Source organism: Musa acuminata, chromosome BXJ1-8 (genome assembly GCF_036884655.1).
Source record: "Musa acuminata AAA Group cultivar baxijiao chromosome BXJ1-8, Cavendish_Baxijiao_AAA, whole genome shotgun sequence".
Lineage (NCBI taxonomy): Eukaryota > Viridiplantae > Streptophyta > Magnoliopsida > Zingiberales > Musaceae > Musa > Musa acuminata.
This window is the reverse complement of record NC_088334.1, coordinates 5,898,545-5,918,074: the sequence shown is the minus strand read 5'-3', so window position 1 is coordinate 5,918,074 and position 19,530 is coordinate 5,898,545. Positions and strand designations below refer to the sequence as shown.

Below are 19,530 nucleotides of genomic sequence, written 5' to 3'. Positions count from 1 at the left end.
ATATTTCCCAAACCGGACATTGGGTTCACATGCAAGCCATCGGTCTCTTGTATGGCTATAAAGAGCCGATTGACACTGATCCGTATGACCATCATCTCTCTCTGGAATTTGTCTCCTGCAATCTGCTGCTTCCATGGGTTTCTGGTCGCCTTTGGATGCCATGAAAGCTTACATGCATACCCTTCAGCTGGTGAGCCCTCTATCTCTACAATTACTGCTGCTACTACTACTAGTACTACTGTTACTAAACATTATGTGCATTGCAGTGTAAGGACTACTACTCGGAGGAGGAGGGCGCCACAAGATCCTCCAAGATCGTCGAACCCGAGTGCATGGAGTACATATCCGCCCTCGCGGCGGGCAACCAGGCGCGGTCGATGGTGGACATCGAATCCGGCGGCATGTCACCGGCCATCCTCGCGCTGGCGGCGGCCGCTCGGCAGACCGGAGGCCGGGTCGTCTGCGTGCGCCACGAGCAGGCCCACCTCGAGGCACTGAGGAGACAAATCGAGAGCCTCGACCTGGCAGACGTGGTGGAGTGCAAGCGCGGGGAGCCGCTGGAATCGATCAGGCAGCTCGAGAGCGTGGACTTCGCCGTCGTCGATCACAGGCTGGAGCACTGCAGGGAGCTGGTCTCGGCCATCGACGTGAACCCCCGTGGCTCGGTGGTGGTGGTGAGCAACCTGTTCCAAGGAAGAAGAGCCGCCGCGTCATATGGCCAGCTAGTGAAGGAGAGAGCAGTGGCCAAGTCCGTTGTGCTGCCTTTTGGCGATGGAATGGAAGTGACGAGAATAGGAAGGGCCGCGAAGCATGGCTGCCATGGTGGCAGGAGAGTTACGAGGCAGTTTGTGGTCTATTACGAAGACAGCAATTTGGCCATTTAAGTGTGTATATATATATATATATATGTATATGTATATATGTGTATATGTATATATATGTATATGTATGTATATGTATATATATGTATATATATATGTTGACCGTATTTAATAAAAGTCAATAAAGAAATGATAATTAACTTAAATCAACGAGTGGTCGTGCCGGAGTGGTTATCGGGCATGACTAGAAATCATGTGGGTTCTGCCCGCGCAGGTTCGAATCCTGCCGACCACGTTTCTCAAAATATTTGTATTTGTCTAAATTTCCAAAAAAAAATGTTTTTAGTTTAAAATTTTTTAAAAATTTTTATATAGCATTGAGTATATGTGATTATGTGAAAAAATTATTTTATCCCTATCTCCGTTATATCCATCGCCCCTATACTCTCGTCGGATTAAAGGGCATTGGCCACATGATGGAGGAGGGTGGTCGATGGAGCGAAAGACCAACAAAAGTAGGATAATCATTTAAAAATATATTATCTGAATATTTTTAAAAATTAGAATGCTCTGTCAAAGATTTTTAAAGTTACGAGGTTTTTTTTTAATTCATCATATATATTTTTTACTTATATATATATTTTTAAATATATATGTAATTATCTAAAATAATTCTGAAACAGTGGAGGATATCATCTAACATTGACAGTGACCTAAACTCAGCTGTGTAAGACTGAAGCTTGAAGTGTGTAATCCAATTACATCTGGTGACTCAATTCCTAATCACTAAGTCTATCCAAAATAATTCTTTATAATTTGACTTGTGAAATGAGTTGTGACTTTGTCTAACTAATTCTTTCATAAATAAATTAAAATATTCAACAAGGTAAGTAAGTCAAACAATCTGGTCATTGACTTCATAATCAGAAACTAAAAGTAAATTGCAAATCTGATTCTTTGATGTCTTCTACTAACCAGACTGTGATCGGCTGAAACTTTCAACTGGATTGAAAAGTAGTTAAACTGGTCCAAGTTGGTCTGTCTATGATTTCAAGTCCCTACCCACAAAGCATATGATATGTGAATTAGTTCTGCATCAATTATGGCATAGTGGATGCAGTCAATATTCTCTAACTTAACAAAGCACAGATTCTATGTCAGAAGAAATATAAAATTGCTCCAGTCACATCCTCTGAAACATACCTTATTACACTATTAAGATCCAGATTAGCAGAAACATATCATTCCCAATAGAAAACTTCAACTGTATTCTGACTACCAACATTATCTATATCTCTGGTGAGCCAAAATTTGCTGTGTATGTTGTAAATACTGGATATGAAAATTATATTGCCATCAAACCATGTCCTGCTTCATGATTTCATCACCAACTAAATGACCTGTTTCTAGTAATCTGATAATAATTTAAACCATTGCCAATAAATGACTTCTAAAACTACTTGCACAACCGAAATAAAAAATGAAATATCAATGATGAATTGGTATTCACAGAATCAGTATCTGAACAAGTCCATGTAGAGAACTATTATCAAAACCTCAGGAAGAAAAAGAGGATGGATAAGGAAACGAGTCCAGCTGATGGCTTTCTCTGAGACACTCAGAAAGGCCGCAGAGTTTCAGTATACATTGCCATCACATGCATAAGCCCTCCTTGAATCCAATCTTAGAGAAGGCAAGAATGTCATGGAGCGTCGATAGCCAACAAGAAAGGAGACATCAGAAGCCCATTACTGTCGACGCCATGTCGAGAAGGGGTACCAAGGCACTAGGAGCAAATTTTCTTGCAAAGAGAAAGCAAATGGGTGTTGGCCTCGAGTTGTACATGCAGAATGTCGCATTATTTCTTATAGCCTGGATGAAACCCACCGTAATATTTGGATCACCGTATCTTGCCGGATGAGGCCCTCCCCTCGACCAGTCGACCCATGTCACACTACGGTTTGCATTCAAAGCCCCATGGAACATGTTCAAGTAAGTCGGGATGTAGTGCTCATCAGGATAGCATGAAGGCTTGCAGTATTTCCTGAAGATGGAGTAGTACTTGTAATCCGCCACTATATTTACTGCCAACTCTCGGTTGAGCTCAAACCACTCCGAGCCTTTCATCCATTGATATTCCTGGATCTCTGGAGCCATGTTCTGACTGTATCGACCACGACCTTGTGGTGAATCCTCATCATAGGACTCGACAAAGCTGTGGGCCGAGTTAATGAGGTACTCATAGACGGAGGGAAAATTATACACCGGTACGCAGCTTTCGGAGAGCAGAACAAAGCGTTCATTGGAGAAATCCAGCAAAGCATTCGCCAAGAGACGCTTCTCAGCATCAACCAATGTTATAGATCCCCAAAAAACCTCCTGCAGAAACGCAGTTCATCAGCGCAATGGAACTGATGCTGATTCATTTGACAATTGCTTCAATATGAAAAACACCATTCTTTGTAATGAAAAATAACCTATAACATGGCTCTCGAAAAGGATTTACCCTTTACTATTTGTGAGTTGCCTGCATCTAACAAATCTAACATCATATATGAGATAGTTAAAGAGAATGCATGCCATTGTGTGACCAATCCAGTGAGGATGAGCAGAGACAAAAGTATCTGAAATGTGGATAGAATTGCTAATCTTACCTCGCTCGGGATCTGCCGACTGTAAAACACAGAATCCTCCGTGACATTGAGCTTATAATCTGGAATCGAGTGAATGTATATCGAATATAACCCTTTGTGGCCCATAAAGAACCTCTCCCAAAGCGGCTTGAATGGTAAAGGTCCTCTTGTCAAGAACAAGAAGGCCACCTTGGGTACCCTCTCGAATGGATACTCTTCCATCTTGGGTACCAACGATGCCCGCCAAAAGAGCTCCTCATCAGTCATACCGTGCATCAAATGTGTCGGCCCTAGAAAGCTCTTCATGCTCAAACAGTCCTTGTCACAATTTGCCATGTACATTGTCCTAGGGAAGAAAAGCTCGGTCTGTAAGTTGTAGTACCGAGAAAAGTTGGTGCTCAAGGACAGGCCCAACACAACCCCTGCCATTAGCGTAACCAGAAAAGACACAAATTTCACCAGCCCGATCGACCAGCGCTTTATTGGGGTTGAATGGAAGTAATCCACCTCCTCTTCATCTGTTTTACCCCTCGTCTTCCACATCTTCCAAGTTTAGGTTTGCGCCCCAAAATTACGGGCCCTCAGAGGCCTCTAATCGACTAGCAATCGAGATTCAGCACCCTAATCAAGATACCCTTCGAACTGCTACACCTTTCCAAATAGCTATCGATCATGTAAAATATGAAGACCCAACAAGAGAATGAAATGATCGCCTAAACCACCGGAAACCTTCTCAATGCCTTTAGGCCTGTCACAGGCAGCACCAACGAATGGCCTGCACCCTCCAACGCCCGCCAAAAGACCTGATCTTCCCGAGGATTCACGAGACAGAACAATGGATTAAAACTCAAAAGCTGACAAGGTAATCCAAAGGCAATTCAGCAACCTTAGATCCCGAAACTCCAGCAAATATCGACCACCACCTCCAGATTGAGCTCTCGATTCGTCCCAAAAAGACCGAACTATTTTCCCAACCTCTCCACACGAGAAAAGCCAGAGGACAAGGAATGCGGCCGGAATCGCAAGCCAAACAGAGATCGGGTGAACGAAACTCACTCCCGGAACGATCCACCGGCTGTGCCCCTCCCTTCTCTAGGGTTCCCCTCGCTGCGACACCTACCGAACCACGAACGAACCGAAGCGAGGCGAGGAAGCGAAGGAACATATATAGCCTACGCGAGATTAGCGCGTGGACGCAAGGAAAAGATGCCGTCTTTGGTCTCCGTCTCCAGCACCAAAGGACGAGGCGAAACGGTCCTCTCACGCGAATCGTCCAAGAAAGAGAATGAGAGCCGTACCGACACACACCTATTCGCGGCGTACCCGACTTCCTAGCGATCCTTTATTTGCGGTAGCCCCGGGGTCCACTCCATTGGTTGGTACTTGGTGTCAGCAGAGGTGTCAGTCATCGAGGAAAGAGAGGAAGAAGCGTATCGACATCCACCTGTGACTTCACGTACTTACGCCTTCATTTCAAATTGCTATTGGTGGGGGCCGCCGTGGGGTTCACCTACATTGGTTGAGAGTGGGAACTCTTCACAGGTGTTGAATCGACGGTGCGACAGAGGCAACGGAGGTCGCCGCTTCGAACGAGATGACGACTAGTTTTCCTCACTTTTCTTTTATGGAGATAAAATAAAACGAGCGATTTTTCTGAAAAAAATTTATATTTTATATATTTTCGAATCGATACCTCTTTTTTTCTTTTACTCGATAATAGTTTAAATTTAAGATATATTTAAATTATTTTTTAATTTTTTTCTTCTGTTATAATGTTTTAATCATCATAATAAAAATATTTTAAAATATATTTTAAAACATTATTAACGAATCAAATAGGATCAAAATACACTGAAAACTATTTAATATTTATATGAGGATTTAAATAGGTATTTATAATAATATAAATTATTTGCTATAGTGTTTTGGTCATTACAATAAAGACATTGTAAATCTTATTAAAAAATACTATTAAATAATTTAAATAGACTGATAACCTTAACCAAACTGACTATTGTAATAGTCTATGTTAATGATAACCACATAATATGATGACACTTATAGTATTTTTAGTATCAATATTTTTAATATATTAATAAAAATATAATAGATGAAAATTGATTTTAAAAAAGCTAAAATTTTGATTTAAAAAACTTTTGAAAGATATTTTAGATATTTTTAAATTAATAGTATTTATTGTTTGAGAAAAAGTAAATGGGAAGTATCTTTTGAAAAAATATAAAATATAAATATTTTTCAGAAAAATCACCTGAATAAAAATATAACAGTGGAGAAATACCAAATAATAGATAAGCTGGAATTCAATTGATCAAATGGAAAAAGCTAGAAATTAGACTCTTGATGGATTCAATTCACTAATTAAATCATATAATTAAAGTATTTAAGCTTAAAAAGTAAAAAAGAACGTTAATGTTAATTTTATTATAAAATTATTTTAATTATTTTGAAAACTTTTAATTTTTATTATAAGGACTAATGTAATATTCCAATTAGTTTATATTAGAAATTAATTAACTTAGTTCGATGTGTGTATTCATGTCAACTTTAATCTGGATATTTTGATAACTAGCCTAATGACTCCATTTACATACAAAGCTATCATCGGACTATAGCTCATATGCACTATATTAAGGTTTAATTTAGTATTAACGAAAATATTAAATGGAGAAATTGTAATATCTTGATTAGTCCTTATTATTATCGACTAACACCCAATTAACCCATCTATTTTCATTCATTATATTATATGATGTGGGACTTATATGATGAGTGTGACATTTATGCATAATGACTTAAGCCATGCGAGTCATGATATATTGATTTAAATTATTGGTATATGTTCTTACTTAGGTAAGAATATATTCCATATACATGTCATGGTGATCAGATTTGAAAGCTAACTAGATGGACTTAGTTGGCATCATATCATTGTTCAGCTATGCAAATCCTCTTAGTCAACTAAGTGCCATATTTATTTTTTTATAAAGAATAAATGATAAAAAAAATTCAAGCTTAGAACTTTACGATAAATTATCAAGATTTTTACCAACTAAACTAGTCGATATCTTCAAATTTTATCATTCTAACAATTTTCATCGACATGAGTTACAATAGCCAATCAATATTAGTAGTTAATTAATTACCTTATTGATTAATTATTATCGTTGAATTAGGAAAACTATATGTTGGTACCAATCGTCATGAGTCGACTCATAGATAAAACTAATATATTAATTTAATTAACATAAATCATATGATTAAAGTATTTATATCAAAATTAATAATAGCATTAAATTACTTCCTTCCCTACTGCTGAATGGTCCCATTCTTTATCTAATCGAACATGCATCATAAAATGAAAAAAGAAGAAAGAAATTTTTAGGAATTTAAATATCAAAGAAAAATATTTATTTTAGTTTCCGAAGTCAAAATTCTTTCCATGATATTGTCTATATGGTCAAATTCTTTCTGCCTCATGATCTGACAGATCGACAGTATATAGCTTCCATGTCTCGATCAACCACAAAAGGAATGCAATTAACACCTGCAAGAAACCCACAGAAAACACTGAGCAAATTATTTTAAATCAACCGTAAATCATTGACCGTCTGATCAAGATCGGACGTCCACGCATCGAAAATATTAAAACGTGATCAAGCTATTTAAAGCGTTACCGCCGTGTCTTCCTTCGCCGAGCCCGCTCGGTTTCTACCTCGCGGGAAAGGAGCTGCGAGGAGGGCCAATATTAGATCTTGATCTCCGGCGTCCTCTATCGACCGATCGCGTTTGATCCGCTTCGAGGTAATCGTCGCGCAATGTTCGAGGCTCCTAATGTCTGTCTTTTAGCGTCTTTTCTTGTGATCCGAGAGCGATCGAGTGGATCCTCGTGCGATTTCTTTCCCCCTACTGTTTTGCTTCGGGTTGAATGCTTCCTTTTTCCAACGCTTGCTTCGTATCGGAAACATAGACTTTAGGGTTGAAGCATGCATCATAAATGAGTATATGATAGTGCTTGGATCGGGGCAGGAGAAGGGCTTCCGTCGCCATTCCCTCTCGTTCCTCACAGACGAACAGAAAGCCATTGTGCGGGATCTACCACACAAGACATACTATTAGAGGAAGTAACTTAGTGTTAATTAACACTAGGGTTTCAGATGTGTTCGTCGATGCAGCAGTGCTGTTGATGTTTGGAACTTAGAACTTTTATCCCTTCTGATGATTCGCTTGTGCTTGCTTGATTCCATATTCTTCTCCAATCGAGTCTTTTCTAACACTACAAATTCTGCGTTGCTTGGGAATTTATGTTTGGGTGAGGGACTTAGGTAGGGGATAAGTAACAATGGATATACAAGTAAGACAGGTATGCTGGATAAGTATATTCTCATCCTCCCATTTTTATCACTCATAGTTTATATTCTCACCCTCCTTCCATTATTATCATCGATAGTTTATAAACACTTTCACTATATCTGTAATGGAAACCTTAATTAACTAATAAATCGATATAAAAGAAAGAATTAATTTTCTTGATATTTTGTTGTTGTTGTTGTTATTATTATTATTATTTCGTTTCCTCGAACAATATTATGTTTCTATCTGCAACCGGACGCGCCTCTTGCCGTTAGTCATCGACCCGTCTTGTCAACGGATAGTGGGTCCCTTTCCCGGGTTCGTTATCGGGTAACAAGAAGTCGTTGTCAGGCTATGGACCACCGAATTCGGAGCAACGTCGCCGTCCATCTCATCATCAATAGACGGTGCTGATCTGGCGATGATCACCATCTGCTGCCGTCACCAAGCTGTTTAAGATTGCAGGGTATCAAAACGGTTTTGCAGATGAGCGATGATAAGATGTAAATTGGACCTTGGTTTTGTTATTACGTAACAGGTCGGGCGAGGTTGACGATAGCAAGGAGAGAGATGGATCACAGGGAGAGCGACGAGGAAGTGGAGAGCAGCGTGGGCGGGGTGGCGCCGAGGGATATGGAGAGTAACGCGTCGAGCTTCTTCGACGACGAGGAGATGGGCATAAGGGATCCCCTGCTCCGTTGGCAGATCGGGAATACCACGTCGCAGCTCGCCGTCGTCGGCGCCAACGTCTGCCCCATCGAGAGCTTGGACTACGAGTAAGGGCTTCTCTCTCGCTCACTGCTCCTTTTCCTATCTGCTTCCAAATGCTTTTAACTACACGGTACTCTTAAGCGGAGGACGCGCGCAGAGATTTTGAAATTTAATATATTTTTCAGTATGAGATGATTCTTTTCATAAGCATAAGTTCACATTATAGAGGAAATTGCTTTGTCTGCAATCGCAGTAGAAAGCGAGACTTACAGTTGAACCTTATTGACAATAAGGAAAGATGGATTCTATTGCATATACTGGTCTTTTCAGCATGATAACAATACCCCTACCGTAGGGCCAGTGGGAGTTCAAGGCTGTTTCTAGGTTTCAATGATATACTCCTTAAATTTTAGAATCAAATTGTTTGTAGCCTTCAAGCTGAATCCTGGTTTGAAATCATTTCATGAACGTTTAATATATACCTTTGAGAATTATGATAATTTTATTTATTTCAATTATTGTACAGTTCCCGAGCAGGTTATATTATTCTCGGAAAGAAAAAGATGAGTATTATATCAGTCATACTTAGCTCTACTTTCTTCAGGGTTGTGGAGAATGACATATATAAAGAAGACTGGAGATCAAGGAAAAAGGAACAGATATTTCAATATGTACTTCTCAAATGGACCTTCGCACTTCTTATAGGCTTGGCTACTGGGCTAGTTGGATTCTTCAACAACCTTGCTGTTGAGAACATAGCTGGATTTAAGTGGTTGCTGACAAGTAATCTCATGCTCAAGCACAGGTAAGGTTTACCACCTATTGCAGTCACTTTGACAGAGCAAAGTCATGATGGCTGATGCATTTAAATATGAGAGGCTGTAAAACATTCTTAGGAGGTCAAATTGGGGATTAATATAGCACAAGAAAGCAATGTTTTAGCAGACAGTTTGGGCCATATTACAAGTAGAAAGCTTGAAGGATTATTAAGGCCAATGTTCTAGCTTGTTGGGAAAGTTGGTTTAATCATATCATACAATGCTTGAGAGTGAATTTAGAACTTCTTTTAGTATATTCTTTCTGATAATTGAGACTACAGTTGAATGATTACATAGGAGATATTTAGAAAATACTCTTAACTCCCGGGAAATGGTTCCCATGCCTGCAAAATTGCAGTACACCAAAACATATTCAATGTTTTCTGATACTTCTGTAGAAACAATTTCAAGTGATCTTTATCTGGTTCGAATGCAGGTATCATGAAGCATTTGCTGTGTTTGCTGGCTGTAATGCAAGTCTGGCAGCAGCTGCCTCTGCCTTATGTGCTTATCTTGCTCCTGCAGCAGCTGGATCTGGCATACCCGAAGTGAAAGCTTACCTAAATGGCATTGATGCTCATCCAATTCTGGCTCCTAGCACACTGTTTGTAAAGGTAAGTCCTAAACTAATATTCTTTAGTTTCTCATTCTACATGTAGTTACAATTAGGGAATTCAGTAACAACAGAATGTTACTTATTACCCTGGAATTCTAAGTGTTCCATCGATCAACCCTATTTCCACATAAATCTGCAATATAATTCGAGATTCAATTTATTATTAACACACTATTGTAGCCACCAAGCAAGTTCTTGGCTCATTGAGGATGTCGGCTAGATTACCCGATAAGGATCTTGACTCTTGATAGCAAGAACTTGGGATTGAATCCTGTCTTCACCATTAGAAAAAAAAACCATGAACTCACCATTTCCAGTGTGGATATTACATTTGCTTCCATTCTTAAAATTTGCTCGCTTTGATGCCAAATTCATCGAGTAAAAATTGGTCAAAACAAATAACAAATTTTTATTCACTCTTGTAGGTGCTTTAAGTGGAATTCAGAATAACCAAAATCATAACCGTAGATTCTTGTCCCGCCAGCTTAGGTATCTGAACATAAAGGTCTGGTAGATGTCTTTGTAATCTGTATCGAATCACATTCTGAGTAAGTTTTCTTAGAGCCTATATTTTCTCAAACTGTTCTATGGACTGAATTGAGTATTTAAGCAGTAGAACCATTTTCCCTCTGTGAGATATATAAAATTAATAATTTAAATGTGTGTATATAGTGACTGAGAATGAGGAAAATGTAAATTCTTTGTTTGAACAGAGGAGAGTTTGTGTGAATACGAATTTCCCCAACCATCCTGTAAATTGTTTTGTTAAAAGAAATGTTTATAAGTAGGCTGACTACGTGAACAATATAGTCTTTATCATATCCTGAATCAATATGAACAATTGTATAGACAAGTTAGAGGAATGATAGATGGGTACTGTGCATCTCTTAAGAATGTTATATTACGAACTTCATGCAATTAAAAAGATGTATCCCTCTCTGTCTATGTTATGATACATGGATTGCTTTAAAAGCAGAACTTTAAGCAGCTAGAAAAGTGCTTTTGAAATGACCAATTTTGTCATAAAGATATTGGAAAGTTATGATACAACCTGTTATATAAATAATAAATGAGCAACTGATAATTCTTTGTTATTTCAGCATGAATGCCTGCATAATGTTTAAATTGTCAATCTGCAGATATTTGGCTCCATATGTGGTGTCTCTGCTGGATTTGTGTTGGGTAAGGAAGGGCCTATGGTACATACTGGGGCATGCATAGCATCCCTACTTGGTCAGGGTGGATCACGCAAGTACCACCTGACATGGACATGGCTCAGATACTTCAAGAACGATCGGGATCGTCGAGATCTGATAACCTGTGGAGCGGCTGCAGGCGTGGCAGCTGCCTTCAGAGCCCCCTTGGGTGGGGTCCTCTTTGCTTACGAGGAAGCAGCATCCTGGTATCTTCTAACCATATTTCATTCTTCAGAATTGTTAAAAGCCAAGTGGTATAGATGTTTCAATGTCCATATTTGAGAAAGATTCTCAATGTAGTTCATATGAGGGAGAGCTTACAAACACATCACGGCAGTCATAAATTCAAAGTACAGCATGGCATCAACTATTACATATATGCTTGGGTTGTTCTGAAATGTGGTTGTTCTTGTGTTCTCTAGGTGGCGAAGTGCTCTGCTTTGGAGGACATTTTTCACGACAGCTGTAGTTGCTGTGGTCTTGAGAACCTTCGTATATTTCTGCCGCAGTGGAAACTGTGGGCTCTTTGGGAAAGGAGGATTGATAATGTTTGACCTCAGCTCGAACATTAGTGCCTATGGAACACCAGATCTGATAGCAGTAGTTCTTCTTGGAGTCATTGGTGGTGTTTTGGGAAGTCTATACAACTTTCTTATAGACAAGACACTTCGCAAATATAGCATCATCAATGAGTACGCTCCGAGCACTGCTTTCTTGTTGACCCTCTCTTTTATAGTGGTTTGGATGCTTATTGAGTTAATGTTTCCTTACAACTGCTTCGTTTCACTCTAATCTATTGCAGGAGAGGAGTTCCATTTAAGATCCTTCACGCAGTGGCTATCTCACTCTTGACTTCTTGCTGCTCATATGGACTTCCTTGGCTGGTCAAATGCACGCCATGTCCTCCAGATATCTTGGATCAGTGCCCAACCATTGGTCGCTCAGGCAACTACAAGAACTTCCTGTGTCCACCAAACCACTACAATGACCTTGCTTCCCTCTTTCTCAACACCAACGATGATGCCATCCGTAACCTTTTCAGTGGTGGCACTAACAATGAGTTCCATATTTCCACTCTCATCATCTTTTTCGCGGGAGTTTATTGTCTTGGCATTGTTACTTACGGCATTGCAATCCCTTCTGGCCTCTTCATCCCAGTCATATTGGCTGGAGCCTCCTATGGTCGACTGGTGGGGACTCTTCTTGGTCCTATCTCTAAACTAGATGAAGGTCTCTTTGCCCTCCTTGGTGCAGCTTCTTTTCTTGGTGGAACTATGAGAATGACAGTCTCAGTTTGCGTTATACTTCTTGAGCTCACCAACGATCTTATGATCCTCCCCTTCGTAATGCTTGTTCTCCTCATATCTAAAACTGTTGCTGATTGCTTCAACAAAGGGGTCTATGATCAAATGGTGAAGTTGAAAGGTTTCCCTTTCATGGAGGCTCATGCTGAGCCTTACATGAGGAACTTGAAGGCCGGCGACGTGGTGTCAGGCCCACTCATCACCCTTGCTGGGGTTGAAAAGGTGGGAAATATAGTTCATGCTTTAAAATGGACACGTCATAATGGATTTCCTGTAGTTAATGAACCACCTTTCTCTGATGCACGAGAGTTGTGTGGTCTTGCATTAAAGTCACATCTGCTTGTGCTGCTCAAGGGAAAGGGATTTACAAAGGAGAGAGTGTCAACTGGTGCAGCAGATGTTTTGCGGAGATTTGATCCATTTGACTTTGCTAAGGCAGGATCTGGAAAGGGTGTGAAGCTGGAAGAATTAGATATTGATGACGCAGAGATGGAAATGTATGTAGACCTCCACCCAATTGTCAATAGATCACCATACACAGTGAAAGAGACGATGTCTCTGGCAAAGGCTGCAGTTCTTTTCAGAGAGCTCGGACTTAGGCACCTGTGTGTTGTGCCAAAGTCTCCAGGGGTGAGTATTCTTTCCTCTCATCTGTTAGAACTGCTTATGCACTTTGACGCATCATATTTACATCAGACAATTGAACTCAATAATTATAAACTAGACATCCTTCATGCCGATGTCTTTCACTGACATCTGAATCTTTTTGGCTTGCAGGGGTCTCCAGTTGCAGGGATTCTTACTCGACATGATTTCATGCCAGAGCACATTCTTGGACGTTTTCCTCACCTCAAGAACCACTAGTAGCATGAGACAAGAATCAAACGTATCGCTACCTTCTCTCCATTATTATTTGTGGAGATATTTTACATGCATTATGGTTCCATGTACATCTTGATTGCATTTTATTTCCTAGAAGTTAGGTGAAGCCCAACAGGGGGCCTTCAAAAATCTAACAGAACTAGTTGTCCAAATCTGTACAGCATTGCTTTCCATCCAAAATTTATCTTTATTAGTTGACATTGTGCTCCTCTGTGTATGACAAAAATTAAGGAGATGGTTCATTTTTATTCTATATGTTGATGTTTATTAATTTATTTCTTGTTCAGTTTATTAGACATGAGTTTTCGATATTCTCATGGTTGAAAGACATGACATATGAGGTCGAAATTAATGGTAATTTTGTGACTATCTCGGTGAGAAGTCAATCTGATTTTTTGATAATCATAGTTGCTGTAGTTAATTTAAATTAAAAATATAAAAAATTAAATACCTGAAATGTCGTCATTATTTCCTTTGATTATTGTAATCTATCGTTTTCTTCTCTTTCCTTTAAGAACTCTATTTCCTTTTTTTCTTCTAACTCATGGCATACTTCGATCTGGATAGAAACTGAAATATTTTAAGAATTCTTTGGAGGCTTGAAGTCCATTGAAATTGATGGGTATTAATATCCATCACAGATTAGCATCAATAAAAATATAAACAGTCAATTAACGTTGCAATGAAATATCTATAAATTATGACTTTTACAATATATAATTTTTATAAAGAAGATTTTTATCGGAGTTAGGTTGGATGAGGATTTGAGCTTTAGATATAATATTGTATTGGGATACTGTTCAAAATCCTCGTAATATTTAAAATATAAAAATAGGGTCTTTTTAAGGAAGATAAACCAAATAATACAAAGAATAAAAACTCCCGCCACCACACTTGCGGTTCTTTAAACTCCACCGCCACCGAAAGTCCAAGAGGATCGATTCAGTCTATGTTTCCGATTACTCCAAGGATCCATCCCAGCCTTCCCCGATCTCTCACCGCTCCCTCTCATCTCATCTCTCTCTAACTCTTCTCCTGGCCGCGCATCGTCCCGTCCCCTTTTATCTTAGGGTTTCTTGTACCGATTTGATGCCGATCTTGCAGCGGCGGCCTTCGCGCAGGTATAACGACAATTCTTCTTCAAACTTCTAGTGATCTCAGTTCTCTCTGATTTAGCTGAAATGTATGCTGGAGATTGAGGAAATATGCACTTTTAGTGCTGCGATGAACGGCATTTATGTGCGGTGAGGAATTTAGGTGGAGCCATTTTACCACAGAGAGTAGAATACAGTACATTCTCTTTCCTGATTGTATAGATACTCCAGTCCAACTTGCATCCATCGATTGTTACTGACAAGAATTACTGTGCAACATTTTTACTTACACCATCTTCCTTACAGCATTCAGGATTAGACAATTTGCAAAAACCGTCATCCCATAAATTAAAACTGCAACTCGATGCAAACTATATACAAGAAAAAGATATCCAATATGTGGCAGTCATACAGAACTTATGAAAAAGAGATACAGTTTGTTCTCCATCCAGAAACTATATTAAGGGGATCACTAAAAGCTAAAAGGGCCACTAGCTAGTCCTTCTTTGCTTTTATTAGCGGATAAGTATCGTAAAAGAGCTAATATTATTTCAGAGCATATTGATTGCCAATAATTTGTGGGCCCTCACATGTTGAAGCTCAAAATTGTTCTTAAAGCTAGCTTGCTTTTTTTAATCATGATTAGTAGGAGAATTCTCTTAGTAAAACTGCTTTGACGACTATAAGTGAGCTTCACCTATTCCCTTTTTCTTAGTGCAATGAACTTACAATCGATTGGGAGTGTCATACAATAAACTTATGCAAACTCCATGAATAAATTTTATCTCCATAAAATCAATAGTGTTATATTTGTTTTATGTTACTTAATGCTTCAGATTAGTTTCTATGATGGAACATGGTGGCTGACAGTAAATTCTAAGACCCAGTATGATATCGGATGAGTGATAAACTAAGCTAGAAATCCTTCACACAAAAGAGGAATAGTACCTACTTTCCCCATTAATTAGTCATGGAAATATTCTAACAGATGTTCCACCTCAACTTGGAAGGAGATTTATTTATCAAAAATGACATATTTTAAGTTTGATGCCATGATAGATGCAACGTGGGAAAAGGTGTTGGACAAAGTATGGCAAAAGGCATCACCTGGAAAGGTGGGCTAAATAATGCAATGGTGATGAAGAATTGAAGATATTTGTTTAACTTGCAGCCTTAAAGACGATAGATGATTGAAGAGAAGGTAGGGTCGAGAGGAGAAGAAAGGTAAAAGAAGATAGAGGGCTGCACATTTTGTGGCTAAAATTGAAATTATATTTCATTTATTGTCTAATCTATACCTAATTTAGGAATATTTTTTCTGTGCTATCCCTAGCAGCTCCTAGATGCCATGGATTTTACCATGGGGCCAGTGCTTATGACAACTATCTTACAAAAGAATTCCTTTTCTTCGAAATATACTTAAATGATGTCATTATCCATCTTGAATAAATTATCTTCCATTCTTGTTGGCTGTGGATTGGAGATAAGATATATTGTTTGATTATATTACCTTCTGAAAAACTTTGTTTACCTTTTCTTCTTGTGCAATTTGTAAAGAATAAACTTCAGTCAAATATTTTATTTTGTGCCATTGGTAGGATCAATAGTGTTGTTTCTCTGCTGCTATAATAATCAGAAAGGGGAATGAAACAAACTTAAGATATGTAAAGAAGTCTTTACAGTTGGATAACCTTACCGTTTATAAGTATTAGTGGTTTGGTTAATGAATTTTGTACTCACTGCTCCTACTTACTTCTCATCCAACAGAAATGGATTGGATTTGGTGGTTCTGCTATATTAATGAAAAAAACAGGAACTTTGCTCTTTCCATAAGTTCTTTTCTGATTCTTTATGTCAGTCAACTATATGAAAAGGAAAATACTTGTGAAGTTTTCTTTATACCATCTGTCCATAGAAAAAGCAGAACTGAGTATTATAGTCTGTTGAGCCTAGTCCTAACTATTTAAGATTTGCTACCCATTCTTATTTGAAATATCTTCTCTATGAATCATAACTTTTTGCAAAAAGGTATCTAAGGGTTCCCGCTTTACTCTGTTATTTTATCCATCTCCTTGATGATGGTTATGTTTTACTAACTTTATTATACTAATATCCCACTTTATTCAGAAGGAATTCACTGACAATAGGATGGTAGAGCACTTTGAAGATTTTTACTCCAAGTGATGTTAGCAATATTCATGACGTAGACTCAAAATCAATGTCTATTCGGATTTGATTGTTCTTTATCTAGGTGTTTTCCTTGAATGCCAGCAGCTATCACAAGCTAAATTATTCATTATCTGTCTTGGTCAATTACCTGTGAGTTTCTGCATACAAACCCAAATGACCTCTTGATGCCACACTTTCTATTTATGTGGATTCACGATCGGATTTCATAGTATAGTTATTCTATTCAAGTAGTCCCTTCCTATATGATGTTGGAGTGTCGCTCTAATTTTTGACATGATTGAGCTCCGTGAACATACACTCAATATATGCAAATATGCATAAACACTTGAAACAATGGTCATCCGTTTTGCAGAATTGTTGAACCTGACATGTGTAACATCTCGATTAATTCCAAATAAAAAATGGGCAAGTCTAACATTGATTTATAAGGACTGATGAATATATTATTGTCAACTTCAGCCTAAGCATTTGACTAGTGGTTTAAGTCAAATGAGGTTGATAGGTCAGTTAGCCTATCAGACCCGGGTTGTGATAATATGTTTTCTGTTATCCACACAATTTTAAATATTATGGAATAGTTCAGCTTTATTCTCTTGACATATCTTCCGTAGTTAATATTCATTGGTCACAATGATGATGAAAGCAAATCCATTTTTCTTTTTTTTGTTGGTGTTGTGGAAAAAGTTAGATGAAATATATGAAGAAGACTTATCCACTTTTATGTTTCTCACTTGGTAAATACTTGTATATAAATTGTTGTCTGGCAATTATCTCAGATGATTCAAGCACGGGCTGCACATCATATTTGGAGGTCAGCATTCCGTATCAGCTTGATGTTATTTTTGTTTCCTCCAGTAGACAATGCTGTTTTCCCTATAGCATTGGGTTTTTGCTTATTCTGCAAGTGACTATTACTTCTAGATGTTATAATTCTGACACCAAGCAGGCTCCTGAATCATCCAAATATGTTATCCCCTTGCATTAGAATTTCCAACATCATTAATGTGTTACCAGAAGTCATTGTTCAAAGTCTTCATATCCTATATCTGATATGACAGATACCGTAGGTCGTTATATGGGCATCTTGTCCCATGTAATTGTTGTGTAGTGCCCTCTGGTGCGTTGCGTCCTTGTGCCACTTGTTTGTGTTTCTCTTTCTTCATTTTCCATCAGAAAGCAGCTCTTTCTGGTGCTACAGACAATGGAAGCATCAGTTTCCTCTCGGTTGTTGCACAATGTGGACTGGTGGTATGGTTAGGTTTGGATACAAAACAGTAGCTGAAACTTTAAGCTGACTCATGGCCCTCCATGTCTGCCGCTCCAGTGTTCGGATAAGCTGCAAATTTATGCAGTTGACTTGCCTCTTTGATCTCATTTTATCTGTATCTCTTTGCATGACAAAATGCATTGCTCTAATATATCTATTTAGATGTAATCTGCCAACTTTGGACATACCATTGCTATTAATGCATATATTTACGAGAATGGTCACATGAGCATTGGTGATGCAGGTGTGCTGACCACGGCATCTGATGGCTTGCCCTGGAGAAGCATCGGTATTTCCCTTTCCTTTGAATCAACTTAGCACAAGCTCATCATGAAAAGGATTTAGTGGTGCCCATCAGATGCGTGCAAGCTGATGGTCCCCCAGCTTGCGAATGGAATCCTGCAGCATTCCTTCTGGCCTCGCTTTATTTTCTTTTCCCCGGTGGATGAAGGCTCAAGTTGGAGACAGCTGCCACCAGGTAATCAGATCTTTCCCAGAAAACCCTTTCTTGACCTCAATTAATGAAGGAAGAGATCCTTATTGTTTAGGGGATTTCTAGTAAGATTGGATTGTTCATAGGATTTGGGGTAGATAAGGATAAGAAAATAGATAGGTTAAGATGAGTATGTGTCTTGTTTATTACCAGTCTTAGATAGTAGCAGATTGGATTCCAATTAAGCTTTCGATAAGATACCCATCGATTGTTTATTACCATTCGGGATGAATACATACAGGAAATTTTGAGTGTATTTAAATGAGGCCAACTTGATGCACATGGTGAGGATCACACAAGCTATAATCGAAAGAAGGTAGGCTTTGGTCATTGAAAGTATACACCTTTCGGTCAAATCTCTCTTTGCTACGTTGCCAACACACAGAGACACAGAGAGAGAGAGAGAGAGAGAGAGAGAGAGAGACCTGTGAACCTTTTGACTGTTGATACTCGAGCAGGAGCGCGAGCACAGCCTTATCACACTGACTGCTTACCTAATAGCACGACGGCGGGTGTGGAAGCCGACACACGAAGCATGACTGCTGATGCTCGCCCGGAGCCGTGGGTGCCATTCGTTGAATCACGTGCATTGCACTACCTCCTCGTCTAGTGTGTGTGTATATATACACACACACATGGAGGAAGAAGAATATATACAAGATATTGTAAGCCATATAACAGAATCTTACTATGTTATTTCAGATCTAGAGTGAAAGAACTGAAATAACAGAGAAGGTGACAGAATTATCCAATGATGATGAAATTTGAAGAGATGAGTCGACAATCCTTTTCTTTCTTTAAGCCTTTTAAGGTTTTGGGAGCATAGGGTGAACGATGAAAGTGAGTCTTGATTCTAAAAATTTGTTATCGGTAGTTAAGATCTTTACCTGCTAATCTTGTTGACATCTTATGATTTTTATTTATTACATATTTTATCATAACGTTCATCCTAAGACAAAAAAAGTATTTATTTGATCTCCGATAACTATGACAAAGGGTTTGATTATTCTTTCTGCTGAATATTATAATAATGCATAAGAGGCCTTAACCCCTCCCAAGCAACCTTTGATGTGGATGCAGGATCATGCTCAACCTGCAACTTGTTCAAAAGGGTTCTACCGACCTGGATTCCTC

The 19,530-nt window shown here is 38.7% G+C and overlaps 3 protein-coding genes and 1 non-coding gene across 4 annotated transcripts; 3 read left to right on the top strand and 1 right to left on the bottom strand.

Moving 5' to 3' along the window:
- Positions 1–40: 40 nt before the first annotated feature.
- On the top strand, positions 41–1,034 carry LOC135587249 (uncharacterized). Its single transcript, XM_065078425.1, has 2 exons — positions 41–190; positions 267–1,034. Exons 1-2 carry the CDS (start codon positions 134–136, stop codon positions 882–884), a joined length of 675 nt encoding a protein of 224 aa, XP_064934497.1. The 5' UTR covers positions 41–133; the 3' UTR covers positions 885–1,034.
- TRNAS-AGA (transfer RNA serine (anticodon AGA)) lies at positions 1,035–1,116 on the top strand. The gene has a single exon. It is a non-coding gene; the product is annotated as a tRNA-Ser (tRNA).
- Positions 1,117–2,295: 1,179 nt separating this feature from the next.
- On the bottom strand, positions 2,296–4,600 carry LOC103993515 (glycosyltransferase BC10-like). Its single transcript, XM_009413606.3, has 2 exons — positions 3,476–4,600; positions 2,296–3,200 (listed from the first exon to the last, which is right to left on the bottom strand). Exons 1-2 carry the CDS (start codon positions 3,995–3,997, stop codon positions 2,559–2,561), a joined length of 1,164 nt encoding a protein of 387 aa, XP_009411881.1. The 5' UTR covers positions 3,998–4,600; the 3' UTR covers positions 2,296–2,558.
- Positions 4,601–8,395: 3,795 nt separating this feature from the next.
- LOC103993516 (chloride channel protein CLC-c-like) lies at positions 8,396–13,447 on the top strand. The gene is made up of 7 exons (XM_009413607.3): positions 8,396–8,601; positions 9,141–9,341; positions 9,791–9,968; positions 11,110–11,372; positions 11,589–11,858; positions 11,969–13,100; positions 13,248–13,447. The coding sequence occupies exons 1-7, from the start codon at positions 8,396–8,398 to the stop codon at positions 13,332–13,334; spliced, it is 2,337 nt and encodes a 778-aa protein (XP_009411882.2). The 3' UTR covers positions 13,335–13,447.
- Positions 13,448–19,530: the final 6,083 nt, after the last annotated feature.